General features: G+C 33.4%; 1 protein-coding gene across 1 annotated transcript; it reads right to left on the reverse strand.

The window, feature by feature from the left end:
* Positions 1 to 239: 239 nt before the first annotated feature.
* On the reverse strand, positions 240 to 25,080 carry LOC137925385 (GMP reductase 1-like). Its single transcript, XM_068768817.1, has 8 exons — positions 24,934 to 25,080; positions 5,847 to 5,966; positions 5,054 to 5,144; positions 4,225 to 4,391; positions 3,208 to 3,273; positions 1,892 to 2,014; positions 991 to 1,207; positions 240 to 446 (listed from the first exon to the last, which is right to left on the reverse strand). Exons 1-8 carry the CDS (start codon positions 25,018 to 25,020, stop codon positions 277 to 279), a joined length of 1,041 nt encoding a protein of 346 aa, XP_068624918.1. The 5' UTR covers positions 25,021 to 25,080; the 3' UTR covers positions 240 to 276.
* Between the last annotated feature and the right edge of the window lie 1,733 nt (positions 25,081 to 26,813).

The following is a 26,813-nucleotide window of genomic DNA, read 5'->3' on the forward strand; positions in this document are numbered from 1 at the left end:
GCTTAAGAGATATATTATTATAAATATTTTTTTTACAATTAATATTAGGCTAATAGCTTCAAAATAACGATTTTTATATGGGTTTGTGACGTCGTCGTTGTGAAAGGTCGAATATCATATTCAATAAAATTTTATATGTGATATATTTTTTTGATGTTCAATAAAGAAAAATAAGTTATTCCTTCGTCTATTATCATGTAATAATTAATAATAAATTAACGAAGAAGTTTAAGAAATAGTGTACGTAAGACGTAAGGTAGCAAGGGAGATCATAAGTTAGGAGAAGGTGTCGTTGACCTGTCGGCAGCAGCGTATGAAGGTGGCGCGACGGGGCAACTCGCGTAGTCGCGCTGCTCCAACATACGTACACGCCGACCGTAGCCCGCCCAGGATATCCTTAACGGTTACACTCACATCACCGCGGTACTCCACCTCCACTGTCTTACCTGGAAATTTGATTTGAATTTAATGAGATAAAAATAAATAGAGGAAAAGAGAGAAAAAATCCCCCTCTTTCTCTTACAAACTTTCTCAATTCTTTCACCATTGCCCAAGTGATTCCATCCCGATTTGTGCCCAGATTCCACGGGTTCCAGGCGGCAAAAGGCAGGCTTTTTAGCCTAAGATCTCTTTTATACCGAAGCTAATATATTTAAAACAGATTACAACAAACATTTATCAGAGATTCCGAGAGAATCTTTAAAATTGGGAAAGATATAAAAGCTGTAAAGCATGGATACACAGACCACTCGGCCCGCTGGTCGAATACTGATGGTCAGCCGACAGCAAAAATAATACTCTCATACATTCGAAAAATATTGATTTCTAATATTATCAATTCTTTATAGTCTTTAATTACCTATATTTCTGGCGGCCGGCCTGCCATCAGTTCATGATTTGCCCGAGTGGCCCCTAGTCTTAATAAGTATGTGCAACCATGCTGTAAAGTATATAGATCCGAATATCATCTAAGTATAGGCCAGCACTTACCTTCAGAGGAGCGATAGTCCGCAACGCCGCCGGAGTGCTTGAGCATGGCGGTAGAGGAAGACATGCCGTAGAACAGCTTGACCATCCTGCCATCCGGCTTCTTGACCACCTCGCCGCCACACTGGTCGTGCCCAGCGAACATGCCGCCCGCCATCACAAAGTCCGCCCCCGCACCGAACGCTTTGGCCACATCTCCTGGGCATGTGCAACCGCCGTCCTTCAGCAGAAAACTAACTTAAGAGACTCTTCTACCAAGACCAGGTTCAAAGGTTTCGAGCGCTCTGGACAAAACAAAACTTGCGACCTTTCATACTAAAATATGCAATTATAATGCAAAGAAAAAAATATTTTATAAAGATAAAAATGGCATGTGTAAAATTATCAACAATTAATTATAATCTAAAAAAGATGATAAATGAAACAAAAAATATTCGTAAATTGGCGCTTCGGGCAGTCGTTCGGCTTCCTCTCTTTTTCTGGCGTTGCTTACACCTTGAACAAGATATGGGACAGTGGGATTTCTTCAGGAAGACCGGAATTTAGTAAGAATATACCTACGAGATCTATCTGTTTCTCTAGAAACATAGTTTCTCCTGATACCAAGACATCGCCACGGTGACACAAGACTACCTCATGTTATCTCTACATATATAGGGGTAAGTGAAAAGGCTCCACGTTAATGGCATAAGACTCTTAAGTCTTATTCTCAAATACCCAAGTTATTTTATACATAGGTAGTTTTGCCTATTCTAATACCAAACTAAATTAAACAAAACTACCTTTACTGTCGCGTTTTTAACTGTAAAAAGCACTAATATGAGCTGTTTATATGTTTTCATTAAAGTTAAAAGAGTATATATCTCTAAATAATTAAGTATATGTGCTTTATGAAATAGCTTACAGATATAATGTGTCCTTTGAGGCCATGAGCTGCGTCGGCGCATTCAATCACCGCGGACAGCTGCGGATAGCCCACGCCCGTCTTGATACGTGTAGTGCATACCGATCCAGGTCCAATACCAACCTGTGGATACACGCATATATATATATAGAAAATAAATGACGACACTGGTGTCCAATAATGCTGCATAATATGAAATTCCTAAAGAAAAAATAAAAGAAGATTGAAAAATATAATCCTTGAGTTCTATTAGGTATATTTCCTCTTACGTTAAGAAATATAGAAAAACAAAATATTAATGAAGCTCATCATTTGGTTCATACGTCTGGACACGAAAATATCCTCGAGCGTCTAACGATGGAAAAATAAACTAAAATTGACAGTGATAAGATATTTTATTATTGAAAGAAGTGAAAAGGTACTAGGTGTATCCGCTTACGCGTTGCTATGTAATGCGTCCAATTAAAAATATGTACAAAATTGCAGTTTTGGTACGACACACAGAAATTAATTGAAAAAAAAACCCAAAAAAATATTCAAAAACGTACTTAATTATTTACCAAATTTTCACAGCTATTTGATGTATAGCTTTTCTATATATACATACTTCTAGATATACATCTATATATATATGTGGACTAGTTTCTAGTACTCTCCTGACGAACACACGCGATCATTAAAAATAATTTAAAGTTGAAAATCAAGGTAAAAAATATATAAAATTATTCAGATATTTATGTTCTTAAGTAAGGATAAAAATCTTTAAAAGTCATCAGGTATACATATGACATGACAGATATAGACAGAAAGACCGAAACCAAGGTTCTAATCTAATGTTTTCAACTTAAAATATCAATAGGTCTTGTCCATGTTTTTCAAGAATTATTTAACATACATAATTAACTAACTTACACACTCTAACTAACTTACTCGTCACAATATCTCATAAACTATTTGGCATAGATGCCTTGAATTTGAAATTAATATTTGGAGTACGGGTCAACTAAAGATTTGTAAAAAATTTCGAGTTTTACGAAATTCCAAAAGGGATTGTAGGGGTGTCCATTTAGTTGAAAAGCCGGGGGTGAGATGTTAGTAAGCAAATATCCGTATATAATATTGTGTACGTATATTACAATATCTGTATCATAGTTAAAAATAAGCATATACATCGAGGATAATAAAAATTTCATTTGCGTTTTCATAAATAGCATCGTTATATGCAACGCACATTTAATAAGTATATGTAGCTATATAGCAGCTGTTATAACGATCGTTATCTTGTTAGCAAATTCAAATAATCTATTTCGTAATACCTTAATAATGTCGGCGCCCGATAAGATAAGCTCTTCAACCATTTCACCTGTCACCACGTTGCCAGCCTGCCAATCAAACTTTTATTGCAAAAAAATTCTGGAAAGTTAAATAAAATATTTGCTAACTCTAAAATGTACATATTATAAAGTATAATTAACTTGTGGGTAGGTAAAAAATTACTAAAGAAGTAGTCAGGTTAAAAGCGGAATATTTTTTGGGAACCGGAAAGTAATCTAGTTTCTGCGCATGTCTGACGTTGTATATAAAATGGCAACAGGTTGTTGATAACGAAGGTAAATATATTGCTGATTAGAAATAAAAACTTGTTAAAAATGTAGTCGTGTGAATTTAACTTAAGAAAGCGATATTACTTTCCGGACCCCTAATAATTTTGATTGACTATGAATATAAACATATTGTTAATGAGATTCAAACATATTTTAATTTAAAACTGCGCATATAACATTCGCTATATATTTCGGGCGTTTGAATGTACGCAGTGAACTTCGCGCTTTTGACTGAACGCAGTGAACTTCGCACGTTTATATTGTTGGTGCATCGGTTAGTATTTAAAGGATAAGAATTTTTCAATCATTTGACATTTAACCAATAAATGTCGTGTTCACTCTGAAATAAATATTTTTATTTTTTTTATATTAAAATGCGACAGATCCAATAATTTCTCGTTTGGCGATGAAGTCTGTAGAGACAGCTAGTATCTAATTAATATTTTTCTTTAATTTCTGTCTGTACTCATTAAATTTTTTATAAAATGTTAATATGAGCAGGATGGCGCGAACAATAAACTTTATGGATTCCTAAATTAAATCTTTAAGAAAATATCTGCAAATGTGTTTGGAAGAAATGATGTTATCCCAACACATTTTACTGTTCAGAGGTCAAGGACATAATATGCAGGTATACTGGTCTACATATTTTTTTGAAATTAATCATTACTATACTTTGTGGGCCGTAGGTTGAGAACGCCTGGTATACACTATACACTAAAAACTTACAATAATAGTATGCTTTGGGTAGGCAGCACGGACTCTCCGGACGTATTCGACGAAGTGCTGCGAATACCCGTTGGCAACGTCCAAGCAGATGAACTTGAGTTCTTTCACGTTGTCGAGTATCTCGGACAGCCGGTCAAAATCGGCCTCCGCTGTGCCCGAGCTTGCAGCTGGAATGACACACTTAGAAGTGACAAGGTGTGTAGAATGTTCCAAGGGTTAAGTCCTAACATGTGAATTTTTTGTGATGACACTTAAATCGTGGAATTTATACTATATAGTTCGTTTTATATTATTGTCCTATTTGTTCTAGAATGCGATGCAAACTGAGTTGCTGTTTGTCTTGAAATTTCAAAATCGCGTACGCAAGAGACAACAACTTTCTATAAGCATTAGACATTTATGTGCAGACATTTGGAAGAAATATTTTTTTACTTGATGTACTACCGTCACCATGTCAGTTGATAGAACCTGCTGCAAGGCATACTTCTTCCCCAAATATCTTCACAATGACCGCTCGATCTTGACTAAGTCGTCGGTCCACTCAATGAGCGGCTACCCACGCCACGTCTACTGTTTCGTGGATAACTTATCGGCCTCCGTCGTCATTTGAACTATCGATGTGTCTCGCCTATTGCTACTTTAGACCACTATGGTATAAAACCATTTAACCTATTCAAATTCTTTGCTTAATATGGATCAGTCTATACAAGTAACAAGGGAATGGCGTATTTCGGAGCTATCTATGTACTTTTGACACTAATGTCATAAACCAACATAAGCAGTCATGACCCTTGTAAAGCTAAAAACATGGGACAGAAATGACACCCACCCATTTGCTCTAAACATCCAGGATGCTCCGCTGCGAAGGTCTTCCACTCTTCAATCGTGTAATACTTATGGATGCAGGTGAACAGGCCGTGCTGAAAAATAGAAATTACGGGAGGTTGATTAAATTGTTTTGCTTTTTTAATATTTGTCTACTCAGAACTGACAACTGAGGGTCGTGGCTACCACCTTATTAATGGTGTTTCGCCAATCTATAGTCTTCTGAAATGTGGAGGGCGTTGTCGACTGGTACTCTGAATAAATTTAAGAATAAGGACATATTCCATTAAAGTACCTTTACCGGAATATGTCCGATAATGTAATTTATTTTGACTTATATATATACATACATATCTTTTTCATTGTCGATATAGACACACTCCATAAAAGGTAATTTAAATATATATGTATGTATGTATATATATAGCGGTTGACAAATACAATCAATTCGGTGTGGTTCTGAATTTTGTTTATTTTATGATAAAAGAAATTGACAACATAAGTAACGAACGTTAAATGTAGTTTCCGTTTTTTAATTACGATAGTAATAGTGTTTCAGTTAAAACAGTTTTGGTAGTTTGCATGACATACTCGTATGTTATTACCGAAATATATAATTTGTTTTCAGATAATTGCAGTGTGATTGGTTATAGGTATAAAAGATTTATAACGATGAATGTAAAGCTCATTGGTGAGCAAAGAGCTTTAAAGTTTTTACACCAATTTCCAATAAACTCCTCTTCCAGCTGCAGGTAGAACTTCTAGTACTAATTAGAACAAAAAAAACAAAATCTAACCTTTGAGAGTTCCCTGGCCATTTCGAAGGTGCCGACCGTGTCCATGTTGCTTGCCATGACCGGCACTCCCCTGTACGTCTGTCCAGAGTTGCGAAATGTGATCTCCCGGTACAGATCCACCTGAGAAACAAAATTTTATTCATAGATTAGCTTGCCTGGTAGACGTACTACAGTGCTACCGAAACTGCTGTACCGCGCCTTTAACATGTGTGCAGCGAGTTGAGGAATATCGGCTATGTTTTGTCAGTTCGACATTACGGCGGTTGCGTTTAGGCTCTCTTCCTCAGCCCCCATCACGCAGCACTTTCCTTTAAGGGCAGTACACCGGTTTTGGTTGCACTACATCAATAATTATTATTTCAGTAAAAAATATTAATTTCATATATTTCTGTGTCATGTATTTCTTTAATGTCTAAATAATAAGTAAAGTGAAAGATTAACCATACAACTTATTCAACTCAAAGCCATACCAAAATTAAACTTGACACCCCTTTTTATTTTGATTGATGTCAAATGTTTGATAGCTAGGGGGCCCGGTGCATTTTCTCTGTGGTTTATATAGAAAAGAAGTGTTTTCACTGTTTTCCTCGAAATATTTTTTATCTCTACACGAGTACCAACCCAGTGTCAAAAAATGATATTAAAAATTGGGAAATTTTCGAAGATAAATTTTGTTTCAACATGTATTTTGTATTTTAAACAAATAATCATTTAAGCCGTAAGACCGTTTTGAAGCGACCTTACGTCTTCTGACTAATTTAAGAAGGTCTACCATGGCACTGGACGTTCTACGCTGCACTTGACGGTTTGTCGTCTCTCCAAAACTTTGCAGCCTCCATCTGTTGTTCGTGATAAATGATCTACTCACTGCTAATTTTTGCTATTTTCTAGCGCCATATCAGTTATAACGCTCAATGTGTTTTTTTTTCATTTCATCACACACACACACACTCATTAACTTGCAACTTTCGAATATATCCATGTTGATATTAATGACACAAACACGTACACAATATGTAAACAATATTCAAAAATGAAAAGGTAACATCAAAAGTTTCCGAAGGAGTTTTTTAGTATCTTATAACACCTGCCAATAAATAATCTATAGGTAGATACGTCATGCTGACTTCAATGTGGTTCGTACGACCCCTTTAGGTTTTCGTAACACGTTAGTTTTTATGCAAATCTTCTTTAGCGAAGAAAGAAGCTATTTTGCCTTTTGATATATCAAAGAAATCACTGCCAAACAAATGTCTACTGGACACGCGAACATTACTTATCTGACTGTTGTATATATCTGAGAGCTACATAGTGCATTTTTTTAAAAGATGGAACACAAGTTTTGCGTCTGCGCTATCCAAAGAAAATCAAAATGCGAAAAACTTGCGATGACATTGCCAACCTTCAAAACAAATAACCATTTGTATGTTTTCTAAATCGGTAATTGTCATGCAACTGTTGTACGTAACTATTATTTTGATTTTATCAAGTTTATGCCGAGGGTAGTCCCCCTTTATAACGAACGCATTACTATTAATCAGGGGCTTCCCCTTCAAGCAAAGCGTTATAGGGGCCTGTTTTAAAGTTTTGTTAACTTATAACAATTGATATCTACAAGTTTAGTCAACGGTTAAGCTAAAGTCTAGTGATTTTTTTTTATTTTCGGTATTGTTCACATGTTTAATTAAAAAAAAATCCACATTTATTTCAAACTAACTTCGCCTACCTATCGAACTTTACCGTATGTGCCATCACCAAATTGCCGAACGGCACGACGACAATAAAACCAATGTGTGTACGTGACACTGCACACCGTCATCGTCGCCTCTCGAAAACCAACCAGTCTCGAACGAGATCCGATCATATATCACAGAGGAATCATACTAGATAGAAGCGTTGCAGGAGTTTCTTCCGCTACAAGAAGTAGTTCCCAGCGATTATTGGAAGCGTTAGCTATTCCAAGTAATAATAGCGTTATGATTTGAGGTTCGGTCCTCTCGAGCACTTTTGCTTCGAAATAAATAAAGCGGATAATACCCGCCGAATGTCAGCCCAAGGCGAGGATCCCTCGTGGGGGCCCTTGAGCCTAGTCACTATAAAGCATCAGACGAAGCGATCTAAGAGCTCGGCGCGCTCCCACCTGGTAAAATAATAATAGATAGTGGCCCGTGCCGTGAAGCAAACAAACTCAAACCCGCGGAATCTGCAAATGCCATTAGGGCAGCAGTGCAACTGGTCAAAAAGAATCTAACGAAATTAAATAAAAAATAATTATATAAGTAAAATATTTTTTACAATGACCACTTTATTTACTGATTAACCAACTTTGATTGTAAACAACGATTACTTTCAAATGTAAAGTTTCTTTTTCGTACAGTGATTATATTTTTATTGTAATACTCTGGTTTAATTTACAAATTCACTTTTAAGTTTTATTACTTTGCTGTTCGTCATTTCAGCCCCTAGACGCCCACTGCAAGTCCTAGGCCTCCCCCCAAAGATATCTATGGGGAGATATACCATAATCGCCACACTTGGCGGTCGCAGTACGGTATGTGAGCGTCACTCTTGGTGAAAGAATATAAACTTCTTACTCTGTACAATTGGTATTTATTTCTTCTTTATGTTTTACAGTTTTATATGTTCGACATTTTTTTTCAGTTGTCACACCTGGTTCTTAACTCAATGTTGCCGCTATAAATATTAAATAATATTTACTTGGGTATGTGGTTATTCGTCATAGGTATTATGTACGGTATTATATACGGTACGCAACGGAAGCCCCTTTCTATCCTCTGAAAACTTATTTATGAAGAGTTGCACTCCACTGTAAGATTGTATCCCTGGAAACGAATCTGCGACCTACGATCGCAAATCTCAGTCCACTACCGCTGAGCTACCACTGCTGACTTTACTGTTTTACCTCTAATACTTTACTGTTTTTTTTTGACTTTCTCGATTGATGTCAAATGTTTTATAATATGGTTGGGTATTTTAATTTAATCTGTGGGTCAAATGTCTTTATTTTTAATAGCATTTTTTGTTTTGGTTTTCTACATAAGAAACTCGTGTCTTAAAGCAAAAATTAACTAAAGAAATATCCGTATTGTCTGCGCATTAATAAACGATAAATTTAATTAATTTTTATGAGAAACTATAAATATATACGTACAAATATAACTATAAATCATATGACAAGATCAAGCATGCTAAGTTAATTAAATTTTGTAGTCTGCTTTATTTTGTGTACTATTTTTAAGCACAATCTATGCTGAAAAGCATGTAAACCTATTTCAGATTATGTACGCAATAAAGTTTGGAAACAAACTGTTCTAATTTTAAGAAAAAAAAAATTCAAAATATTAAAAAAAACTACTAACCCCTCTGTGGTCAGATCTATGCAGAATTTGGCGCTACAAACAAACGTAAATTTAATTCAAAGCTAATAATCTAAAATAATAAAGTAATTTTGACTTTGCTAAATTACCGAATGATACATTCTTAATCGTAAGTAAAGAGAAAAACCAAAAATAATGATCAATAGTGATTGGCATGGTAACCCATCAACTGATTTGGATAACGTTCAAGGCACGGAAGGTAACGGACAAATGTAATTCGTTGACAGAATTAGTTTCAAAGTCATTATCTTGTCGCATCGCGTGTATCACGACCTTTAGACGTTAAAACAAATATAAAATCTCAGACAGCAACAATGTACCGAAGTTTAATTTATATCATTTAGGAAAAATTTATTTATTATTACAGCTACAAAATAATGGTAACACCGGCAACTAAAACGAAGGCCAAGTTCCGTTCAGATGACAGTGTTAACTTTGATAATTATATACTGGATTTTTGCTTTAAACTGATGGATATATTGCTCATTTGCTGTCAATTAATATTTTGTACACACTATCCAATAATTAATTATCTCAAAAATAATAAATATCGTAATGATAATAAAGTAATTAAAAAGCGTTTTCAAAATTCACATTATTACATAAATAAATTAATTTTTGTTGACCATCTGTCTCTGCAGAATTTCATTCCAATAGTTTCAGAGTCATCACTTTATGCAGGGTGGTTGGCAATAGGTGTAAAGGCTTATTGGTGAAGAATGCATTCACCCCTCTAACCCTTTCGTTACCAGCGCCGCAGTTAGCCGGCATCCATCTTGTAATGTGGGCTTATATGTATAGATTCCTGTTTTAGGATTTATCACAGCCAAATAAATTACTAATAGTTATCCTAAGTTCAATTTTTAATTAATATACCTGTAAAATTTTTAAATATGTGACACTTAAATGAGAAAATTCGAACATCACATCACATGCCCGATTCAGTAACGTCACTTCGGCCGAACGGATTGCGGTAAGGAAAGGGTTAACGCTTTCACACCCGTAATCAATCCAACAATGTTTACTTGTTGTGACCCTCATTAAGTTTGACGTAAGCTCAAACACAATGACAGAAAGCCGGTGCTTTTGACCGCAAAGAGAACACAATGTAATGGAGGAACTAAACCAACTCCGTCAGTATTTTATTAAAATGCTTAAATTTTTTTTTATTTAACATTCATTTATACTGTTGATCAATGTTTAAGAGCTTTTCGATTATTTATTTTTTTAATTATTAATATACTAACCTGTTACAAACAAAGCATTTTAGTTAAAATTGTTACTAACTTAATAATATTCAATAAACACATTGAGACGGATATAAAATTTATTATTATAATTATTATAGTGGTATACGTAGTTTTAAGGCTGCTTTCAAATGAATCCATGTCCAGCAATGAACCTCCTAAATCTGGAATGAAAATGATGACGATAGGAGCTTTTAAAATATATAGTAATCATATCTATTGCGATTAACAGCTTTGCTGAGTTTGGAGTGATAGGGGCAACGGTGCTGAAGGCATTATGTCTAAACTTTTTTACAGCCTTTAAAGGGCTACTTTAGAAACCGTACGCGCTATAACAATATAAATTTCACCGTACTGAAAAGCAACCAGACTGGAAAGAACCTCGTCTTGGGTGATCATCATAATTGTTAGCATTATGATTCTACTCCTAGAAACCAGATCATCGCTCTTCTAGTTGATATTATTGAAACCTAACAAAATTAGTATTACCGCTTGGATTCACTAACCATAACATGAAAACATCTGTCTCGTAGACCCTACAATTAAAATGTAAAACATTGTTAATTAATGTATTTTTGGCCATCATCCAACATATTTTTAGCTGCTTGCCTAATTGCTTAGTACGCAAAATTAATATTCTGCCCTTCTCTCTCACTGCAATTAGTACAAAATAACAATACATCCTACACAAGAAACTGATAAAAATATTTTCATAACAAACCTTTTAGTAGTAATGCCATAGTATATTTACATTCAGTATAACCATTGTAAATACTCTGATTAAATTATTTAAACTAAGAACAATTTATAACGGGGATTTCCCAGTGAGTATAAACAACGGATACAAAGTACGTTCAAGCGTTAAACATATAAGCGGAGGGTTGCGACGGAAGTGACGTCACTTATTTTCATATATTTATTTATAAACATAACTTAGTAGTATAAGCTTGATAAAGAAAACGATTGTAGTAAGGAAAAATTATCGCGTCGCCGTATCTGAAGATTAGGGGGGGCTTTATTGAGTGTTCAATTATTACCAGAGTTGTAAATGTCATCGGAAAAAAGCTGTTACGCCCGAGCCCCGTTCTTACCAGCAAAATGAATATTTTTTATTTTATATATAAGCCATCTGTATAATGCAACTGCCGTTAATAATCGCTGTAGAAATATTTTTAAAAGAAATGTTATTTCTTGTAGAAATTACATTTAGTTCGTGTTTAAACTAGTATTAATAACAAGTGTTTCTTGCGCTATAACGCTACGAGTTTCTTTTGAGGCAAACCCCACGGATCACACTGCAGTCTAGAAAATATTACATTGAAAACGCCTCCATGGAGTACCGTCGGAAACACAATAATTTCGGACATTAACATTAACACTAATTTATGAGATTCCATTCTTCATCTAGTTTGAGGCAATTGAATGAGCCATTGAAAACTGCTAAACATACGAGTACGTGGACGAGAAACGGATGGGTATTTAGGTACCCCACCTCAGAGCAATGTTTGACCAGTCGTGTTACCCCCGTATAAATAGTCCAGCTGAGTTTCTATAGTTTGTTCCTTAAGTGTGAGGCATTTATGATCCGACCAGGCTATAGTCATATAATTAAAAATTTTATTCAAGAAATCTATTAATACAAGCTGTTCCAAAAGGCACATTACTCTATTTCAGAGCATGTTCACGATAAAGATATTTGAATATGAATTGTTCTAATTTTAGGGTTTTTTTTTAAAACAACTATCAAAAAAGTTACATACTGCACTAAATTTCTTGTTAGTTCTTTTTTAATAATCTCATATAACAAGGGTGGCCAAGTTCTTTGGTAGTCGGAGTCGTAAAATTCGAATATGTAATATGAAAACCTTCGCGAGCCGATGTTAAATAAGCATTTAAATAATTCAAGAGAGCATAATTTCTTTTACAGAAATTATATAATCATAAGTAAAAATTACGTGTATTTACTTTAGATATAAAAAAATTTACACAGATAATTATTTCAAGTTAGATAAGTGGCGCCTACAGCACTCCTCAGTAATTATTTGAAATGCCGATTAATTATTTCTGGTCTATCTTTGGATTTCACGAATTTTATGGTAGAATAAAATTATTCAGACTAGTACTTTGTTTCGATTTCTAATACAAATTTAAATATTGAAATAATTCGACAATAAATTGGAGCCGAAAACAATCGTTCAAAAAGCCGCTGGTTGGCCACCCCTGTCATATAATAAAACTATTTTGACTTTGACTTCAAACGAATAAGAGTTTTTACTATATAACCGACCTTCGCCTGTCTTCGTCTAGTTCCATCTGACGTATCAGTGCCACTATTTTCTTTTTCCTAATATACGGCATTAAGATAAATGTCGTCACACTAATATGGTAAAAGGTTTTCTAAGTACAAATGATGTGTAGTCACATTTGCCTGTAACGATTTGCGGGACCTTGGGCGGGCGCGTCGCTTCCGTTGGCAACTCGCCAACCTATCTCACCGTAACAATGTCGGCAGGGAGGTGAAATTCTCGAAAGCCGCCCGCTGCAAGGTTGCCTAGAAACATTGAGCAACGTTTCATGGTTGTACCAGTTACGTAGTTTTTGTCCCTGTTTTTAATTATACAAGCGATTGGAACAGAAATCTCTTGAAGGACTTGTACTAGAAATTCACGTTGAAGGTTCCATGAATAGACAGAGCAAAATACTTGTTCTATTCAATTCTGTTTCAGTCTGAACGTGTATATCGGATAAGGTATTGAAACTAGGTTGAAAAATTTATTTATTGTGTTATTCCTTAAACCTAAATACGTGAATAAATATGTTGTTGTGTAGAAAAGTTATCATTGCGTAATTAGAGACCATTAAAATAATTATGAAAACTAAATAACTGTCAAATTACATAATTCTAGATAAAACCAGAAAATAAATATACTTTAAGAAAAAAGTTTTGGTTACGTAACTTTTATTATTTTATTTTAAAATATCCGTATTGATAGCAATATTTTGTGCCCGAATAGACTGAGATTGTTTATTGGTACAATAGCGCTAAAGGGAGGAATGCCAGTGGTTATTGACTTGTGGAATTCCGATGGAAATAATATATAATATATAAATATTATATACAAGATGATTGGAAATAGGTGCTTAAGCCTTCAAGCATTTTTCTGGCAAATGAGCTATACATTCACCACTTAGAGCTTTTAAACTTATATCAAATCACTCGTATATCGACTATGTACCGTCATAATATTCTTCACGAATTCAGCATTTGAATAATTAACCCTTAAATGCATGACTTTTATTTTTAAAAATATATATCGTGCATATAAGTACACTATAATGCAAGATAATATATATATATATATATATATATATATATATATGTATATATATATATATAATTAAAAATGACATTTCTTATACTTACTACACATTTTACACTACGCATTTACTTTTAAGTGTAGTATTTATTTTACGTTTAAATGGTACGTTGCAGATTTTCATCGCTATGCATTTAAGGGTTAATACGAGAACCTTCAAGATGAGACCTCTGCATGAAGTGTTGGTAGCCAAAAAGCCCGAAACTAGGTAGTTGCAATAATCGAATTTCGCGGAAGATATCGAAGGAGACAAATAGTTTGCGCTATTAATATATTTACTGCGACGACATGTCGGCACGTGTAACTAATGTATGCAATTGCTATTATTATAGCGATTGAACGATACAAGTTATTTCCGCTTTACTTTAAGACATTTTTTTTAAATAAGATACAGGCATTTTAACTTTATAGTCCACATGGTCTTATACAATCATAGGCATACATGCAAGAAGGGCATCTAGAATACAAAATCGAAGTAGTGTTAAGCGACCTCAAACATTATCGATTGAAGCTAATCGATAAACGAGCTTGTTCAGTTTTAACCGGTTAAAACTTACCGCAGATAATTATAAAAAGCATATATTTATATGTTATTTTCATTGTGCAATTTTTAAATAATGCAATATTGTATTAATACACGTTCACATTATTTATGGTCAAGGTTATGATTACGAATAAAGGTATTTTGTAAAACCTACATATACAGTTTCGTACATCACTACATAGCTGTGGTAGTCCAGCAGTGGAGATGACTGAGAATTACGATCGTAAGTCGCGGGTTCGATTCTCGGAATACAATTGTAAGTAATTTACACTTTATACATTAACACTTTACCGTCCGTACGTTTCGTAAAAATTTATTCGCTTGGCGCCGGCAGCGCTAATTCAGATTACTTGGCTTGTCGCCGGCCGTTTTTGACATTGTCGGGAAAATATGAATTGTAAAGTTTTAACCAACTCAACGCTAGTTCTCATGCGTTCTCAACCCTGTTCCCTTACTTTCATGAAATATCGAAGATATACATGCGTAAATAAATACAAAATTTGTTTGTTTTTAAATATTTGTTTATTTCCATTCTCTTTGGTATCAGTCTCCAAGATACAACGTCGAATTCGCCTTGCATATATTTCACTATCTTCCGACGATTCTGCTACATTTACACTTTTTTCATCTCCAATGTCTTCTTCCAAATCGTCCAAAACGTCAGACAAGACGTCCGCGCATTCATCATAAATAATCGTGTCATCTATTTAATCTGCCATGATGAAGTTGGCCAATTTTTGCGCACGACATCACTGTGGTGTCGCCGGACGGCATAGTTAGTTACATAAGATTGCCACTGCACACAAACAAGTTTCCAAAAGATGGACAGCAGCGTCCTCTGCGAACCATAAAACCACACTACGATCGCCAAACCGCCTACCCATGCTTGGCGATTATGATATATCCCCACGTAAATATCTTTGAGGGAGGCCCATGTCTTCAAGAGGGCATCTTTTGGCTGAATCGACAAAGTAATATTAGTAATATCACAATATTAGTCTCAGCTCTTATTGTTATCCTATTAACAAACACCTGATATTTATTTGTACTTGCGCCTGACCAAAAAACAAAGAATGTCGTTTACCAAAGGGGCTTGAATGAAAATACGATTAATGAATTAATCTGAGTGTATCCCAATCTGCACAACATAGTTTTCAATCATTTTTTTTTGTTTGAAGTTTTTAATTATTATTTTTTTTAATTTTTATTCTCATTCTGTATGTATTCATCATCATTCATCATAATAAAATACTTATATATTTCTATCTATATTAATATTATTTTGTATCATTGTGTTACGTTCATCAAAGCCTAAATTAGTTCAAGTAAAAGGTAACACGACATTCATTGACTGACCCGGCGAACTTCCTACCGCCTGGTAGAAAGTTCGCCGGGTCAGCTGGTTAATAATAAAGGTAAGTAAGTAAAAACCTGTCACCTACAAATGTGTATTGGTGAACTTTACGCAATATTGGCGCAGGCATTAATTTGCCTGCATGACGTACGTCCAAATACGACCGTCGTAAATTGGACACGTGTTTACTATACACACACGTGTATTGACTCGGCGATTGATTAGAAACGAGGCTTTGTTTTTATTGAACTAAGTTTACTATAATAAATATTCCCAGAACTAATTTCGTTTATTATTCTGATACGTTAAAATTTATCTGAGTTGTTTTTTGCTTAAGTAAATATTAGAAGATCACGTTCTTTCAGTGCTAACATAAATATGTTCCTTATTTAAATTCAAATATTTAAATATAAGTCAACTAATAACTTCTTTTTTTAAATACTTTTGTGAATCTTAATAGTTTTATCATATACTAATAAAAATTATTTTACTTATAAAGGATGATTGGTTATAGATGTAAAATCTTTAAAGGGGTGAATGCATAACTTAATTTCTTTTTTTAATATATGGTACACTCTATTCAAAAATTATTGGTTTCAGAAATAATAAATAACATAATGTTAATAGAGTAAGAAAGTGTTTGTATTACATATTAAAATTAATTATATTTTACTATTTTTTCCTGTAGACTTTGTAAAGGCTGTCTGGTGGTAGAATACGAATTTCAAATTTTTAAAAAAGCTACTTTAATTTGCAATTCCTTTCAATAAAATTAAAATAGAAGAATAGTGAGGATTTTATTCCTTAAAAATTATGTCTTCTTAATGCTGATCATCAAGTTGGGCATATTCCTGGAATCTAGTCTCGGTATTACGTATCACTTGCTGGACATTATGATATTTTCTTCAAGCGCTGAGATGATCTTTATCTACTTATATATATATATATATATATATATATATATATACTTTCAAAAGTTATTTGTCCTCATACTGTTTTCTATAACGATATGATCACTTCATATTGTTATAGGGAACAGGAGTTATCTATCTTTTCAGGAAACTTCTTGCTGACAAATGAGCAATACCTTTACCCCTTGTAAGCTTTTGCACCTATAATCAATCACCTGTATAATACCTTAGAAAAAATACCGCACCTGAATCCGATACGTTAAAAATTACTGTAGGTAGAAACACTTTGCTAGACACCGTGTTTACGTAAATAAGTATCATTAACTTATTATTAAAAACTTTATCATCATCATTTCAGCCATAGGGCGTCCATCCTAGACTTAGGCCTCCCTTGTTGACGTATATTCTAAGATTATCCTCATAAATAGTTTCCATTGATGTTTTGGCTGTTAACACGGAGTGCTTTTACAATACCATCGGAACTGAGTTCACGGAACAGAAGGGTCCGTGAACCCACCCACATGGAATCCTTTAAGCTGACCACTTGTGTAACACAGGTACACCATATACACGCCGGGCCCTGTTCTCTATCCAAAACTTCAGTAAACTAGCTTAGGAAAATAGGACTACTCGAAGAGAGCCTTTTCAGTAAACTATGTATACTAAACGTTAGTACTTAAAAATTCGAAGAACTACGACGTCATATTTTGCCAGCAATTCGTGCGACTTTCAATCTAGATAATGTGAGGTACGACTAATATTTTTCTATTTCATTTTAATGAAGACATAAAATATCGTCCCTCTTCGACCTAGTTATTAGACCCACATCGCAGTCTTTGGCTTCGCGCCAAGCAGACTTGGGCTATGTACTTCATCAAAGAAACTTCTGTAGGAAGAATCAGCGTAAAAGCTCTTGTACTTTTTGTGAAATTCGCTTTTCTAAATCACGTATTTCTCTTGTCATTTATATAGAGAAGTTAATATAGTGTAAAATTTTCAATTGGGCAAGTAATATATGGTTTACCCTGTGCAAGCACCAATAGTTGAACTTAATGATAAAACAATAATAACTTAAAGTAATGACAACATATAATAATAAGAAAGTGTTTTCATAATTCGGATTACTAGGTATTAAAATTAATTATTATTTACCATCTGTCACTGCAAACTTTGTACTAGTTCTAGTTTTTGACTTATCGCTTTTCAACAGTTTCAGTGTAACCGATTAAGTAAGCCTTTTACTGACATTTAGTTGTACATTCCCCCTTGTTTAATAAAACTACTATTAATTTTTAATAATAAATGTAGATATATTAAAATAAGATACGCATTGCGTTACAATAAAAAGTTAGAAAAGAAAAAGTGACAGTTGTTAGTGTTGTTCTATGTTGCCAGAATTACATATTTTACTGAATAAATTACAATTAAAACCTTAATAATTATATTATGTTTTGTACTGAACACCCCTTTTAAAGCATTTACACTTATAATCAATCAACCTGTAGTTTTCTGGATTGAAGGGACGGGGTTTTGACGTCCACTGAAGCAAACCCAAGGTCAGTGGCAAGTGGTTTCCACTTGCTATAGAACAACGAGGGTGCTGGATTGATTTAGCCATTCCCACAAGCCTTGACGAGTATCGACAATCATTGATGCGTTCAATCTTGTAAAGTACTCAGGATGAGCACCAGGTATATCATAGTAGGTAGGAATACACTACTCGTTCCTTCATAAAAAGGCCTCAAGGAAGTCTTTGGAGTTTGTAGTGATAAAGAACATTTGTTTGAAAGATGTTAACTTACTGGAAATAGAAATGTGTTCGATAAATTGCTACTTCATTCCGGTTATAGTCTGTTTATGTATATCATTTGCTTTTCACCATGAAATAGGCAAAAATACACTTATTTGTACAGTCAAATTATGTCTTACCTTCACGCATCAGTAACGTACATATATAATTGTTATCTAACACGTAGTTTGTATAAACTATCAATTATTGTATCATTACCACTAGATATAATGCGGCATTTTTCGTTTTACATGAATATATTTAGATAAAAACTTGTCGCTAGGCGCAAAAGTCGAAAACGACACCTCCAATTTAGCTAATTTTATTTTTTATATTTTCTTTAATACACGAGGTTCTTGATGTCTTAGTGACGGGTTCGATTGCCGAGATACAACATCCTATAATTCACACTGTGCATTAATAATGGAACTGCCATAGCTCAACAAGTTTCCAGAGGAAAGGCAGCAGCGTCCTCTGCATACTATAATACCACACGGCGATCGTCAACTCGCTTGCCAAGCTTGACGATTATCGTATATTCCCCCAAAGATGTCTTTGCAGAGGGATCTACCCCTTGCAGTGGAAGTCATAGAGCTGAAATGACGACGACGTTCCTATGAATAGAAGAAATTTTTAAAAAATAGATAAAATATTAAGAAGAGCCCGTTTTCTTATCCATAGAAAACACACAGTAAATTAGAATAACACACCTCTCAATATCTGTCAAACATTTTACGACAATTAAAACCAAAAACAATTGTAGGGATGTAATTAAAAAAAAAAATCATGTACCATAGAACATAAAAATATTTGTTACACATTATTATTTGTCTTGCAGCGTACGAAGGAGATATATTAATTTTATTTGCTGTGAAATGTCATTATTATAGACATCTTTTTTTAAAACTATATATTGCACTATGGATATTTTACAACATATGTGTTAAACTTATAGACTACTAGCTGATCCCGCAAACGTTATTTTGTAAAAAAAAAATTAAAGTTTTTAATTAACAAATGTAAGATAAGGGTTGATCGTAGAGGGGTATAAATTTAGGTTTGTATGTATTTTTGTATGCTGTATCATAATAAAATAAAAACCAAAAAAATTGTCTAAAAAATTAAAAATAAAATTTAGAGGTTGGACCACCCTTATCACTTAGGGGTATGGAAAATAGATAGTAGCCGATTCTCAGACATACTGAATACGCATGTAAAATTTGGTAAAAATCGGTCAAGCCGTTTCGGAGGAGTTCAAGTTCGAACACCGTGACACGAGAATTTTATATATTAGATTTTTGGTCTAAATGTTTAATTCAGATTCCATGAGTCGATTTTGGGAGTCTAAGCTAGAATTGATGAGCTTCTATTCCCCCGGAGTCTAACTTAGAATTAAAACAAACATAATCCGATGTCACTCGATTTGTCGAGTCGCTTTTCCCGAACAGGACGTCCGAACTTTACACCATTTTCCAGACATCTGACTCGTGAAAGAGAACTCTAAGAAATACATGTTATCTCTTGCTTAACTTGCGCATAAATCTGTAGCCGTCTGCTGTATTTATAACTAAATAATCATTGTTTATCATTGACCTCCAAAACATTATTGGACTAACATTTACAAAATTCAAAACGCGAATTAAAAGCCAATTGATGTAAAAAGCATGTAATTTAATAAACGATTTTTTTAAATGACAAAAATTCTTGGTAATGACGTCGCTTATTTTAGCTATATATGGCAGAAAGTGTATGTGAATAAATTCTATTATATAAAGCATATTGTTAAACTTTAGTTTGTTTTTTTTTTGAGTTTCTTTCTGCTTCTTGCGAAACTAAGTCAAATATAAAATAGATTTGTCTTGTTGAAAGTTCCGAACAAATGTATTTTATCTTTTATTAAGATATTTAATCAATAACATTATTTATCATTTTAAACTAACCTACAACTGTTTACATTTATATGTATGTCGTTTTTTGTTCAGGCAGGATCATAATTTCTCACAGAATGAAGTCAGCCGGGGCCGCTGGATTTATTATATAAATATTCTCGCCACGAACATTCCAATTTTTCGTATCAAAAATTATATAACACGCGGGTGTATACTAAGCTAATATTTTAGCACGTGGGTACTTCGACGTGTGAACCTGTTGTTAACTAGAGAGAATTATATGTTACGTAAATATATAATAAGTCAGTTGTCGATGGACGATCTGTGGGGGAAGCCCATGACTTGCAGTGGGTGTCTATCCCCAGATATGATGATAATTTTGATGTACAATTAATTATTATTACGTAGTAATAATTACAGTCAATTCTGTTTATAATATAAAAATCGATATTTACAACCTTGGACGAATCGTGAAGGAAAGTTATCTCAAACTAAACTTAAAAGATCTTATCTGTGTATGTTCTCTTTCATTTTTAACCATTTCCAAAATTTTTAATTAACTATCGTGTCTTTTACAAGAAATCATATATCCAACCGACTGTTTTTTTATTGTTTTTTGTTGTCCAATTACCTGGATAACAAGTTACCACTAGTGCCTCGCAGTTTTGAAAACTTAAGGTCTAGAAACTATGCTGTTAAAACTGTATATATAATTAGAAAAACAGCTATTTAAAGTCACTACGAAAAAAGGAAGAGAGTGTTAGATGGAGCTAAACAAAGTTTAAAGCAGGTTGATTAGGATATGGGAAATGAAGAGGGTAACTAGATACACATATGAAAAAACAACTGTTTTAGAAATCTATATTAATAAAACTGCTGGTAAATTTCAGTAAAAAATATAGATTTATTAGTGACAGTTGTCAGTGTTGCTGCTAATTTTGTGCTGCCAGAATTAAATAATATTTTACCGAATAAATTGCAATTAAAACCTAAATAATTTAATTATTTTATGTTCTGTACTGAAGATAAACGCGTTACGGATTTTTTTTAATCCATCATCGTCATTTCAGCCATGGGACGTTCACAGCTGGACGTTGGCCTCCGTCGTAGATTTCTATTAGGCCCGGTTGGAAGCTTCCTGTATTCGTCTTCCAACGATCTTAAAATGTCCACCTTGTCAACAGGCGATCTACGCTGCGCTTATCAATCTATTGTCTTCACTCCAGAACCTTCAGGCCTCAGAGATCGTCTGTACTACGCGCTACATATTCTTCTCTTGATGATTTTACCTCATATAGAAATCCCAATTTTTTAAATATATGTATATATTTATTTAGCTTGCCAAACACGGTAATATGCTAGTACTATTGAAGTATATAGCAGGCATAATTCGACGAATTATACGTACATCCGTTGCGTTCATTAGTGTCCTGTTCAGCCATGCAAACATTCGGTTCTGTGTGTACGATCCATGTAAATAGCTGGTAAGCACATGAATTATGTGTTGCCAAAGAACACATGAAAATTTGTATGTATGACCGTCATGTTCAGCCTACAAACAGACGGTTTTGTGTGTGCGTATATCGTAAAAGCCGGCAAAAACTATGACATAAATTAGACAAGTTTAAGCGTGGCATTTATCCAGTAAACACACGGTGTTTTGTGCGCACGCGTGTTATATTTTACCGACAAATGTATCGTTTATGTGAAGAATCATGTTCAGCCTGCAAACACACAGTTTTGTGTGTACAATCGAGGTATATAACCGGAACAGGCATGACGATTAACAATAGTCCGCATTCACTCAATGACCTTCGTGATAATGTCAATCAAAACTGCCCCATCTGCTTCAAGCTGACAATTCCTTTAAATTAAATTGTATTAACCTGTATTACAATTGAAATAATTTCTTTGAGAGTATATTTTGAATTCATGTATTTTTTGTATATTTAAACGATTTATATTGCGGGGCACATGGTTCGTGCAACCTATAGCCATTGGAGCTGAAATATTGTCGAGTAACGATAAGGAGGTAGCATACGCGTCGTGGGTAGGTGGGTGGTGACGCTGATAACTGACTGATCATCCTTGGCTTAGAGGAGGCCTATGCTTTGCAGTCGACGTTTATCGCCTTAGAAGAAGAATAATCTTGGAAGAAAACTAAATTTTTAAAACATAAAATTTATTGATGTAAAAAAAAACACCAGCGATACAAATTAGAATTAATAAAAAAAAAAACATCAGAATTGAAGAACTAGGCACATGGTGATGAAGAAACTGGCACAGTACTTTCATTATATCGATTTAAAAACTTGTTCAACGGTTCGGAGTATATTTTACTTTACGTCATATGTTATATACATATGGTTTGACAGAAACAATTGTTATATTCTGAAGTTTAAATGGAGAAATAGTATTATGTTTCGTATTTTCTGTTCGTGCTTATATCCCTTCAACAATCTTCTTCGTCCTATAATGAATATAAGACAAAAATATTGTACTTATTATATATGAAGTAAATAATACAAAACATTTGGCTTATTTTAAGCTTATAGATGTCTGTATTAGAGTCTAAATGTATATTAACTAAAAAATAAAGGTAAAGAAGGAACATCCGAGAGTGCACAAAATTTTCTAACCTTTTCGATGTCGATAATTTTAAGAAAATATGAGATGTGTTTTTTAATTAATTATCTGGGAATGGCTTAATGATTTTACTAAAAAAAAGAACTGATTAATGCTTGTCGTTTATTTATGGGACGACGTACATACGTGAAAGTGTTTAACCATTTTTTTAGTTTAACTTTTTTATTTTATCTTTGATCACGGTTACATACGGACAGAGTTTTTAACCGATGAACTACGCCGCAATTGTAAGCCGTAATTAATTACGTAGGATTGTACTGGCCAGTAATTATTGCAATTTGTAACACGGAATTGACTCAGCGATGTAAAAAAATAATGTACAATATAAATATTTACATGAGATGAAAAACGAGCCCCACAGTGAACTGACAGCCAATTACTGTCGAAAAGAAAATAATTAACTATAGATGCATTCCTCCAACAACTACATAGAAAATTACTTAAATTGTAGCCTTTTATTTAAATTTTTAACTATACCTTTATTCCACAATCAAGACACCTTTTCACGCTCAAATAAAATGGAGTTTCAAAATTTAGTCGTAAAGTTTTTCATTTATTTTAAATATCAAAAAAAAACCTTTTACATAAATTAAAATAGTAATACACCAAGAGCATATAATAATGATAATATCTATTAAACTCATTTGGTAACAAGTATATCCAGTCCTTAATAGTCCAGGGCAGAGGAAGACCCAGGCAGCGCATAGAACTGTAGGCCGCTGGGGCCCTAAGATCTTTTACAGCGTACGACATCCGACCACAAAGTAGATAGACAACTTTGTACAGGTCATGAGATGCTGGATCCAGGGCGCTTCAAACCGGTCTTGTTGGAAATCTATGAGCGAGGTCTATGTTTAACAGTGAACATCCTATGGGCGACATGATGATGTGCTGCCTAGTTTCCTAAACTATAAATAATAAAAATTCGTACGTAGTGCAGGATCGATCATCGTGCTGATCTCAGGGGAGACCTATGGCCTTGCAGTTGCCTGAATATAATAATGTCAGTCTTCATGACTATATTTTCTTTGAATCCCATTCTTGAAAAGTTTATAACAACAAGGCATTTTAGAAATTTATATTTAAATGCGTGAAATTACATTTTTACAATTTTAGAACCCGTTGCATAATTATGACTAAAAATACGTTAATAAATACTATCTATTTTTTACAATATTACAATACGCGCCAAATTTACAAATCCTTCTGCCATTTCATAGTAATTTCTTATAAAAATGTTAGGATCGATATTTAATTAAATCTTCACAGGTGATTTAGACAGCCTTCCTGTCTCCGAAAATATAATAATTAAAAAATCGGTTATATTTAATTTTAAATTTTAAATTGACAGGTTTATACGACCAAACAATAATAATTGTATGTTAATAGTGTGATTATTTTTTACAAAAGATTTAAAAATTCACTCTAAACTCGTACTTGGCCGTAAAGTGCCCAATTTTGATAAAAAAAAACATTGCCTGGACTCGAATCAAAATAAATACTCAATGAGTTATTTAATCACGTTAAGAAACGTGGGACTTATAAATAAAGTTGCCCAGACCCCTAGTTTTCGCAGCTGTGATAACTCTCAATGCCAAAATCTTATTTTCATCGAGAATTTCTAATAATAAAATGAAATGCAAATGGATCTACTAGTGACCTTGAAAACGTCAACGAAAAAAAATATAAATTATTGTAACAATGAACAATTACCATTATAGAAATACATGTGCTTGATTTAATAATGCAGAAAATATGTCTAGCACTATGAGATACATTTAAATTTTTTTTACCATTCGAAATTTTAACTGTTTTCATTTAAATTATTGCAGGAGACAGTCGGGTAAAGTAAACAGCTGAAAGTCTGGTCTTTGAACCTTGATATTGTAGCTTCAGTTTCAGAACTAAAAACAAAAACTGGATTTTACTTACATCATTCCTGCTACGCAGAGTGCTTCTTTTTGGTCTGAGGAGCACATCCTTGAAGTCCAATTTAACCTCGTTTATAATATTTGGCATTTTCACTCAACACCACAGTCGAGATATGTTTAAAATAAATCGCAACACACTCTCTCCGCGCCAGATATCGACTGAGCCACAAACGCAAAAATATTACAGTCGCTACACAAAGGATTGCCAGAACTTGTCTTAAATTTGGCCGAACGGCAGGGGTTCTACCGAAACTAAGTGAATGTGTTTTATATACGATATTGTTTTTTTTTTTAAATACATTCAAATCATACTTAACAAATTAAATATCGTCAAATCAAACATTTTGTCTATAGTTTTTTACAATTTAATTATGTTAAGTTTTTTTCCTCTAAGTAAAAAAAATAACAGAAAACCGTTTTTCAAAAAAAATAGGTATTATTTTCTAGTTAGTGTTTCCTAATTTAGCAAGGTGACCAAGTACTGAAAAGACTTAGCCTAGGCTTTTTACAAAAATCATGCTCAGAGACTCTCTTCGAAATTTTTTTTGTCTTTATATTATTTATTTCACAGGATTGAGATCCAGTTAAATTTTGAAGGCGCTTGAGCCAGGTGTAATGGCCTCGTATTCATTTAGCATTCCGATTGAAGGGTGCCCGAAAGGAATGAACCTCCTTTCAATTAGCTGCCCTTATCAAATTATACTTCGATAATAACAGTAGAAACCAAAAAAAAACATCCACTCTAAATTGCATAGGTAATAAAATTATGAAATAAATAAAAAATCCAACCATCTATAACAAAAAAATATATAAATATTTATGGTATTTTCTGCCGTATGGCAACATACACAACGCTGTAACGTGACATGTGACGTCACAAGGACGGGCACACTGCGAGATTCAGCCGCAACAAAAAGAATAGAAAATAAATCACATTTTGAAGATATAACATTGTGAAATAGTATTAAATTTATTGTATTAATCTTTAAAAAATAATTACCTACTAATTGCTTTATAAAAAAAAGTGAGAATAAATAGAAGGCATAATTGTATTTATCAATAATTTACATTTTTTATGAGTTACTAAAGACATAAGAACTATTGCAAATCTTAAAGCATAATCATTAATTATAATTACGTGTAATTATTGTCCATCCATATTTACATATTTTTCATAGAAAATGCTGACGAATGAAATCTTATAGGATTATAGCCCTACTAACATTATTAGAAACGTACATTTTTAATATTTGTGAATTAATGGCGTCGTTTATTAATTTTCTTTAAAAATCTTTCTAATATATTTTCTTATTTTTTTTTTTGGTTTTTGTTCAATGATTCAGTTTTATGATTTGTTCTTTTTTTTAAACTATACTTTTGACAATACGCGCAGACAATACGTACGATTGAAATTGGCAATGACGTAATATATTCTATAATTAGAATATGTGAATGCACTTTTAAATTCTTTGCTCAATACTATAGTGAATATTAACAGCCGTGTTTACAAAAAGTTTTCTATGACTATTAAGCAATTAATTATACAAAATATTATCTTTCTTCAGCTTTATTTTTCCACCTTATTAAAATTATACATTATTTTCATTTAGGGGGCATTTACGAGCAGTTTTGTAGTAAGTAACGCAGTAGGAAGCAACCATCAACTCTGAATCGAAATGCTGATCTACTAAGAGTCGACCAGTACATCAACAATTAAAATCATCTAAAAAAATGAAAGTAAACGTATAATAAAACTAAAAATTAGTATTCATTATTTGAGATAAGATAAGATTATTTATCTATAAATATTTTTTTAACCAATATCTCAGATGCACATATTTTTACTGTACGCTTCCTTTGTCATTAATTTGTTTGTACTGA

The sequence above is a fragment of the Battus philenor genome, unplaced genomic scaffold, assembly GCF_028537555.1.
Source record: "Battus philenor isolate CCGP_79_NKW_IND1 unplaced genomic scaffold, ilBatPhil1.0.hap1 SCAF_27, whole genome shotgun sequence".
In the NCBI taxonomy this organism is placed as follows: domain Eukaryota; kingdom Metazoa; phylum Arthropoda; class Insecta; order Lepidoptera; family Papilionidae; genus Battus; species Battus philenor.

Coding starts and splice junctions, on each gene's coding strand:
- LOC137925385 (XM_068768817.1), bottom strand. CDS start 25,020: ATGCCAAATATTATAAACGAGGTTAAATTGGACTTCAAGGATGTGCTC. Junction 5,145..5,846: donor TGGCCAGGGAACTCTCAAAG/GTTAGATTTTGT, acceptor TCTATTTTTCAG/CACGGCCTGTTCACCTGCAT. Junction 4,392..5,053: donor TGGATGTTTAGAGCAAATGG/GTGGGTGTCATT, acceptor GTGTCATTCCAG/CTGCAAGCTCGGGCACAGCG.